Consider the following 9319-nt stretch of genomic DNA (forward strand, 5'->3'; position numbering starts at 1 on the left):
ACACCACGAGCGGTTTCCCGCGCGGCGCCGCGCCCCACCCCCACCCTGTCGCACCCCAACCCCCATTCCGGCTCACCTGCCGCCCGCGTCTCCATGGCAACGCCCCCACGACGGAGGAAAAAAAAGCCTCGGGCTCTTCCTGGCTCCCTCCCGTGCCGAGCGAGAAGGTCGGACACCCTGAGGAAACTTCGCTCTTTATTTTTATTTTTTTAGGGAAAGAGCCGGAGAGGTTATGGCGAATCTGCGGCATCCAACATGGCGGATGGAGTCTTCGCCCTCCTCCCCACGGGGATCCTACGCCTACGTAGCGACGTCCGCCGTGGGGAACCGCCCTCGGCACGCAAGGCACAGTGCGCATGCTCGGGGCTGTCAGGGATGCTGGCCTGTCGTCCCGGCGTTCTCCGCGCTGTTTTGAGCCACTCCTGGGTCAGGACGTTGTGATCCTGGGACGTCCGTGTCAGGATCCGGACTGTCCTGGATCCCCCAACGTAGGGGTACAGCTGCAAGCGGGCAGGATAGTGCACCGTTTTTCACACTAGCTTTTCCAGGGTTGTTTCTTTCCAGGGTTGCACATCGGGGTGCCTAGGTGTAGTTGGCACAGGTAAGCCGGGTGCGCAGTCTCACGTGAGTTCGCAGCTCCTCTCCCTGTCTATGGGAAGAGCCGGGTTGGAGGTGAGAGTGCCTCACACATCATTTCTTGGAAGCTCAGTAACCACCTTTCCATTTTTTATGTTAGGAGCTTAGAGCCCTCTCCGCACGCTGTAGAAAGTGCCTGTCCCACGTAACTTTAGTAGAATATATTTCTACCGACGTCGAAGTCGATTATTCCTGCCTGTTTTGGTCAGCTCTTTAGCATTCGAACATTCGAAACTGGAAATGAGTTTTGAGTTGGCAAATAAATATGTATATAATAACAATCGTACTTGTACCGGTAAGGCTATCTTTTAGATCGATTTTTAAATCAGCCATTGGGGGGGAAAAAAAAACTCCACACGTACAGAAACAAGACAAAAATAATTTTAAAAGAAGCAGAACAGAAATGACCTGCGTCTGGGGAACACTCGTTTGTTTTAACAGTGCTGGTGAAATGGTGGGAATAATCCTTCTGTAGTAACTTGAAATGCTCTTCACACAGCCCTAGGTTCCTCCCTGCACCCTCACAGGTCAAGGTCATGTGGTTACTCCCTCTGTACTTTAAGGTGCACTTAAGCTGTTTGCAGAGCACAGAGTCCTGTAGCAAAGGCCCCTGGGTCTTTTAGTCTTTACCTAACCGACACAGATCGCATAGTGATGATACTGAATGAGCTCATTCATTTTGTTCAGGTTTTTTGTTTTGTTTGTTTTTTTTTTTTTTTATTAATGTTGAAGTGCCTTTGGGCAGTGAGCCTTAAGGTGACTGGTCTAATTCTTCGTTCTTCTGTTAAGGATGTCTTAAAAATATAGCCTTTATTTAATTGAATTGGACAGGTGAGCAAAGGAAAGGTGTTCAGGAGGGTTGCATGGCTCTTTTGAGATCACACAGCCAGCTGATGAAGTGTGTGGCCCCATCTTTCTATGACCCACCAGATACCCACTTTGCCCAACAGACACAACATGAGGAGAACCATAGAGTTGTTCACCTCCACTAACTTCTGCCACGTGGATAGCTGGGAGGTATGGGGAACATGAACTTCTTTGTTTTGAAAATGAGCTGTCCAAACTATCCAAAATGCTTCAATTTTTTTGTGTGTGGGTGCTTTCCTTTTTAGAACTAGAGATATTTACAATAGTTTGTCAGGAAATGAGAGTTGTCCTGGTTGCTGACAATACTGGTTTTGTGCTGGGCTGCCTTTCTTAAAACAACATTGAAATGTTATTTATTGATTATCAGATGGGTCGATTGCCCCTGAATGTTGTAGCTGAATTAAGTTTTGGAAATGAAACAATTTAAAATATATCTCAAAACTCAATTGCTTCCAAAGAGTAAAGGCAAATTTTTAAAAAGAAAAGAAACTGACTGTAAATGGTGGTCTTGGGGGTTTAGGCGCTGGGGATGGGGGAGGGGGATAGCTGTGATTTTTCTCCACTATCTCTTTCTTAAATCTACTCAAAGATACTAGGTATCTTTTCCCAGGAATTGGGCTGGCCCCAGGCAGATGGAAATTAGTAAGGAAAGGTAGGGAACCCAGTTTTGTGAACAGAGACACAGTTGGTTCCTTGCCTTCTTGTATGGTTCACACTTTTGGATCAGGGCATGAGTGTGCACGTTGAAGCCGGAGGCTGGCTTTAGGTCTTCTCTATTGTTGTGTACCTCATGTTTTGAGATAGGACCTTTTGCTGAACCTTAAGCTTGTTGTTTGGCTAGCCTGGCTGGCCAATGAACCCCTTGGATCTTCCTGTCTCTTTCAGCACTAAGATTACATGTCCACCACACCTAGCTTTTTTTTTTTTTTTTTTTTTTTTTTTTTTTTTTTTTTTTTTTTTTTTTTTTGTAGGTGCTGAGGATTCAAACTTAGGCCCTCATGTTTCGGCAGAACACTTTACCCACTGAGCCCTGGCTGACATTTTTAATCTTTATATTTCTAGATACCTTCAGTTACGAGAGAATTGGTGGAATGAAGTATAAATCACTGAGAATTTCACAATGAATAGCCCCCTGCTTTAGTGGTTCCTGGAGGAGACTAGACCCAGTTTGCTCACTGGTGACAGTCCACCTTTCAGGATAGCTTTGTGACAAATCTATGGACATGACATGGTATTTAGTTATATGAGAAATGTAGTGCCTTGTATAATTAAATATATTTGTGGCAATATTAAATGATTGTATCAATAGCTAGCAAATGCATTTATATGAAAACAGTTTATGTACATAATTTTATATAGTGCTGATTGACAGCAGTCTTGGAAAAGGATACATATAGCCTTAACATAAGGATTTTGAGCCACATAAGTATTAAAAGACAAGGAGAGAAAGAAGCGTTGTAGTCAATATGTTAAAAACCTAAATAGGGATGTTGTCCAACAGAACAGCATAAGCTGTTAATATCCACATGATTTTGATTTCAGGAAGCAGTAAGAGCCACAGTGTCATTTCCTCATAGATCTCCATGTCTCGTTCACCTGTATGTGCCTAGTATGTAGATGTTAGCATGAGTTTTCCATTGGCCATAGCCAATGTCTAAGAAGCTGTTCCCAGCATTGGCAATAAAGAAAACTCAGGAAAGGTGGAAGCTCTTTTGTCCTCCAAATATAGGATGCTGTGAAAATTTCTGGCCTGCTGGAAAGACAAAGGATCTAGTGAGAAAGGCATAGATTTCTCTGTGTGCTAATTTGCATATCAAAAGCATGACTGTAATTGGTAGTTGTTGATCTTTAAGTACGTGAAGTCTGGAAAGCCATGAGCTCCTGAAAATTGTGCATATGTAGGTTCCTGTGCCTATGTCTGTACACTGAATGTGAAGGCTAGAGGTTAATATGCATGCCTTATCACTCTCCATGGGACCAGAAAGCATTGTGACTAGAGGAACCGTTCTGGAGCAGGGTTAAGATGGAGACCTGTCCAACCCTGAAAATCTCATCTTAAGGCTACCAGGAGTAGGACTGTTTTCCTCCTTGCTCTGGCCCTTACTGGACGCATCCCAATGCATGTCAGCCCTGCAACCCCTACCTCTGCCATCTTTGAAGTAGTACAGGTAGCCTGGTGACAAAATTACAGGTTTAACTTCCACTCTCCCTATAAGGGCATGTCCAGCAAGCACCTGAAATTTCTCTTCATGCAAATGAAGCATTACCAACCAATAATTACACTCACCCTGAAAAGCTCCACCCAGCCCCCAAGGTTAATATAGCTCTTGCTATCCCCAATAAAAGAGCCGTTTCAATGAAAACCGTCTCAGAGAAAGTTGTCCTCCCAAAACACACACTGCAACACACCAACCCCCAAGGTTGGGTTTCATTCCTTTGAGTCCCACACCAAGGGCAGATGCAGAAATGGGTTGGCTAGTTTTTTTGAAGCAGGCTCCTCTGTCATCCCTCATTCCTCCCCCTCAGGACTGACTCTCAGCACACACTGTTGAACCTAACTTTCTTACATTACAGCTAGGGAATCCAAACTCAGGTCCTCCAGCTAGCTTAGCAGATTTGTTACTCACTGAGCCATCTTGATGTTAGACTGACTGTAGAACGAACAGCTTGTGTATTGATTGTATGGATGAATCACCTGTCAATTCAAAAACCAATGACCTATGGCTTAGGCAGGAAACAGAAGATGGGCATGGGAGGAGAAAGGAGGTGGGGTGATTCACTGGGGAGACGTGACAAGATGGACACATGGTATCTTAGCATAGGTAATGAGCCATGTGACAGAATGTAAATGGGTTATTTTTGTCCTGATCTGTTCAGAGTAGAGCCTAGCTATATGTCCAAGGTGTTTGTAAATATATTTTGAGTCTGAGTCTTATTTCTGGGAGCATGGAACTAAGAGGAAGAACTTATGTAAGAGCATAACTACAATGCTTAGCATGTATAATGCCTTAGACTTGATTTCTAGGGCAAATGCACACACATACGCACACACGCACGCATGCATGTCCTATGGACAAAACTGCATGTGCTACTTTAATTACTAAGCTATTTCAAACTTAAAAGATAGCAATTAGGTATTTTAGCAAAGAGGTAAATGTGGTATGTGTAGGATTTAGTTTTTGAAGTTCTGTGTATCCCTCTACAAAAGGGTACAGTGCAACAGGAGCTGGGAGTTCTACATCTTCACCTGCAGGCTGCTGGCAGAATATTACCTTCCAGGTGCTATGGCAAGAGTCCTATAGCCCACACCCACAGTGATGCACCTACTCCAACAGGGCCACACCTAATAGTGCTACACCCTTGGCCAAACAGATACAAACCATAACACCCTGCCTCAAGAGCCTTGGGAGAACTTGTATCTGAATCTTGTTAACGTAGTGACTGAACTTGGTCAGAAGTAGAACTGATCTACAAACACCAGCTTTCATTTAAGTCACATTGGAGCATGAGGGGCTGTATGGAAATATCCTGGGAAGTGTTGTCTTAAAAGAAAAAAAAGGAGGTGTGGAAAGGTAGCTGGCACTATAGTTCAGTATTAGAACAAGGTCCTGGATTCAATCCACAGTTGAGAGCAGGAACTTTTTCTAGGAATCTATCAGCCAGAGGCTGTGAATTTAATTTACCTGGGAAGAAGATAATCCTCTTTGGGGGCAAATAAATGCACTTCTAGAAAAGGACAAAAATGAGGTTTTTCAGAGATAAAGAATTAGAACTATCAATAGCAGTGCTTCCCATAGACTTAGATATGCACACAGGAAAGACTTGTGTTCTTAACATACCCAAAGCATATGGGAGCAGTTATATTACACTTGATTAAAATAGGATCTTCTGGCTGTATATGTTTAAGACATTCTGATTTATAAGGTTTTAAGCTTGGTCTCATCAGTTGGGTTTTAATTAAGGGAATGTAACAACTCTTAAGATTGTTAAATTTTTTTTAGGAGTAAGTGGGCCATGGAAAGAAAAGTAGGGCAGGATGGTCCTGGATCCCAGCAACAAGGAAGAAAGCAGGAGCCCTCCCAGAGCCTGGAGGGATACCAGGCCCTTAGCAAGGCCCCAGTAAACACTTACGGAAGAAAGGGATGGGTAAGATTTATTTCAAGAGAAAAGCCTGTCAGTAAGGAAAGGGGAGAGAGCAACACTATAAGATATTTATTTTGTACTGTATAATCAGCACTGTTTTAGGGATCTCAATAGAGAACAGATTGGGGGGCGGTTATAAGCAAGTTGAATGAACACTTCAGCACCACATGGAAATAACCATGCAGCTACTGGAAAGATTTCAACGACCCACTTGGAGACGGGTCACCCATCCACCTCTCTAGGGCACAGACGGGGTTAAGCACTGTTAAAAATCGCTGTCGGGATGAATGGTAAGCTCTTTAAATTCTTATTCCAAGCACTGCTCATGTTCATTCATCTTTATGTAAATAAGCAAAAGTGACAAGAGATGGAACAGTCTGACCATCTGATTGGCACTTGTTTGCCTTCCCTGTGCTGCCCTAGCTGCCTTAAACAAAAGGACTGTCAGTCATGGCCAGCCAAGTCTACCCACAGGCACACACTGGCCACCTTGAGTCTTCAGGAATCTTTTGAGGAAGCTGCAGGAAGATTGGTCTACCTCCTGAAAATGTGGGCTCATCCAGGGCTGTTGAAATGGTGGGTAGTGCAGCTTTTACCTGTCTGAGACTTCAGTGAACTTCAGTTATCCTGCAGCCATTTCTACCTGGCCAGAGCCAGAGCAGTTACTCAAAGGCCTACTGAGACTGGTGCTAGAGGCAAGGACTGTGACAAGTTGTCCAAGCTCTTTTGAGCAGTTACTGGGAGACACTGTGCTACCTCCCTGGTGTTGCAATAAAAGCCATCATTGCCCAGGTGGTCAATTTTGTACCAGTTTCCAGTAAGGCAGCCACACTGGTCACAATAAAGGGAGAATAATAAGGGCAACAGCTGAGCAGTAGGCAGGCCAAGCTGAGGGCATGGCAAGCCATCTGATACATTGGCAGCCAAAAAACACAGCTGAACAGGTCAAGTGACGAAGGCAGGGAGAAGTGCAGTTAAAGAAGGTAGAGAACTGAGACTAAAGCAGAAGAAGGAGCTGTAACAAGCCAGAGGAGAGAAATACAGGGGATAGTCACCAAAGGAGTAACAGAGCTCTCCGATCTTCATAACCAGTGGTCTCATCAGCCCTGTCCAAAGAGCTATAAACCTGGCCAGTGGTAAGGACTGAGGGGTCCTGGCTTTTGAGACTATAGAATACCTTGAACACTGTCTGATGTCAAGGGCTAAGGAGTCCTAACTTCTTTGACCTACACAAGAGCTGCAATACTTGTACAAAAAATTATCCTGATGCCAGAGGTCTGTAGCAAGAGAGAATACCTTCTAGAGCTGTTCACACCTGCTGCAAAAGACAGAAGGAAAGCAAAGTCTGCACATGAGCTTCTTACCTACCCTCGGTTTCTATTTCAGTAAAGAGCAGCAACTAGCAAGTTGTTAACAGATGCATAAGTGAATGGAAAATCAGGGTGAAAGTAATTCTTAAAAACTTGTTAGTTACCTGTATTTATAGGAAGCCCATGCATGGAGGTTCTAGGTGTGCAGGATTCTTTGGACATTCTAGCTGCAGTCTAGAAGACTAAGAGTCAAACACTCTGTCCCACTTAATTCATTGTGCAATGTTCAGACCACATAGAGTATTTGGAGCAGTGGGGACCTCTGCTGTATGAATGGATCACTTCCAAAGTGGGGAGAAATGACATGTAATAAAACAATCAATCATGGTCATGTAGGCCAAGTTCCTAGAGTTTTCTGTCCGCTTGATCTCTGACAGCCCGCACACTACTGTGGGGTAGTGACACAGACCAAAGAATTGACACGGTGATCACAGGTGACAGTAAATTCATCTCTGTAAGAATGCAAGGCTCACTACCTAAAGACTATACATGGACTGACCCTGGACTCTGACCTCATAGGTAGCAATGAATATCCTAGTAAGAGCACCAGTGGAAGGGGAAGCCCTGGGTCCTGCTAAGACTGAACCCCCAGTGAATGTGATTGTTGGGGGGAGGGCGGCAATGGGGGGAGGATGGGGAGGGGAACACCCATAAAGAAGGGGAGGGGGGGATTAGGGGGATGTTTGCCCGGAAACCGGGAAAGGGAATAACACTCGAAATGTAAATAAGAAATACTCAAGTTAATAAAAAAAAAGTTAAAATAAAAAAAAGGAAATCATTCATTGTCACTTAAAAAAAAAAGAATGCAAGGCTCAGGACAATAATCTTAGGGCATACTCTCATCCCCCAGTACCATGTAATTACCTGGTGAATGACCTCAAAGCATGGTGGAGAGTAGACAGAATCTGGTATCACATGGCAAGTAACCATATTGTCTAGCCTCCACAGATGCAAGGATTGTGGGAGAAAAATGGTCTAGCATAAGAGTTCTCACACATCCCTGTCTAGCCAAGGAGATCACAGGGTAATAGAAGAGGGAGACAGAAGTTAGAGGAAATGAATGTTCCATTCCATTCAGTTGTTTATAGGAAACAGGATTCACCTCAAACCAGACAAGCTGTATTGACTGACACCTCTTAGAGATGCCAGATCCTGAAAGTTTCCTCATTGCTTTTCTGTTCAGTGGACTCCTGTACCATCCTTTAAAACCCCAGAGCAAGTGTCCCTACTCTGTGACTTCCAAGCTGTTTAATGACTCTCAGCCCTTTTCATGACTTTTTACATCTGTACCTGTTCACCTACCTGTCTTCATGATTAACAAGAGGCTTCTGTGGCCCAGCAACAGAACCAAACCATTCTCTATGACCTCTCCACAGACGATCTGAATCTGCATGGTTCAAGAAGTTGATAGTCAACTGCTACCTTAGTGTAAGAAAGAAAAATACCCATTGTCCTGATAACTGAATAACTTTGGTGAGCAGTTCATTCTGAAAGGGGAGTTGGCTTGTTCATATAACCCTTTAGCATTTGTGGAAAGCCTACCATGTGTCAAAACCGTTCAAAGAATACAGATCACAGGATCTGGTTGGGTTTTGTTTCTCACTAACCTGTGAGCTCAAAAGAGGATTCAGCCTTGTCTTAGGGGTTCTATTGCTGTGATGAAACACCACAACCAAAGAGCAAGTTGGGGAGAAAAGCCTTATTATACCTACACTTCAAGATCTTAGTCCAACATTAGAAAAAGTCAGCTAAAACTCAAACAAGGCTGGAATCTAGAGGTAGTAGCTGATGCAGAGTCATGGGGGTTGGGGTTGGAGGGTGCTGCTTGCTAGCTTACTTTCTCATGGCTTGCTTAGCCTACTTTCAGGACTACCAACCCAGAGATGGCACCACCCACAATGGACTGTGTCTTCTCCCATTCATTACTAATTGAGAAAATGCATTACAACTGGATCTCGTGGAGGTATTTCCTTAACTGAGGCTCCTTTCTCTGATGACTCTGACTTATGTCAGGTTATACACAAAAGCAGTTGACCCCTTGTCCACTTGACATACAAACACTGAACCACTATTAAGCCCCAACCCTCTACTTTCTTAATCATCCCGAGGATCTCACATTAATTCAATAAATAACTTTAAAAATCCCACATTCTTTACAAATTCAAACACATTAAAATTTCAGTCTGCTTTAACACACAAAACTAGCCAGTACAAGCCTAAAAAGATGAGTGTGGGCCAATTCACTATAAATGAGCAAAAAAATCAAGAAAGACACAACTATCTTGAAGAATCAGGAAGATTGC

At 43.8% G+C, this 9319-nt stretch overlaps 1 protein-coding gene across 6 annotated transcripts in view; it reads right to left on the reverse strand.

Moving 5' to 3' along the window:
• Zfat (zinc finger and AT hook domain containing) overlaps positions 1 to 8171 on the reverse strand; it is a 175220-nt gene extending 167049 nt beyond the window's left edge. For 2 of the 6 annotated variants that reach the window (NM_001134957.2, NM_001414958.1), the window contains exon 1: positions 77 to 273. In NM_001134957.2, the coding sequence (NP_001128429.1) occupies positions 77 to 95 (19 nt within the window). In that variant the 5' untranslated portion in view covers positions 96 to 273. Of the gene's footprint in view, positions 1 to 76 lie in introns of all 6 variants that reach the window. The other 4 variants (XR_005486668.2, XR_005486669.2, XM_006241713.5 and 1 more) reach the window with 4 other exon arrangements.
• Positions 8172 to 9319: the final 1148 nt, after the last annotated feature.

This window comes from Rattus norvegicus, chromosome 7, assembly GCF_036323735.1.
Source record: "Rattus norvegicus strain BN/NHsdMcwi chromosome 7, GRCr8, whole genome shotgun sequence".
NCBI classification, from domain to species: domain Eukaryota; kingdom Metazoa; phylum Chordata; class Mammalia; order Rodentia; family Muridae; genus Rattus; species Rattus norvegicus.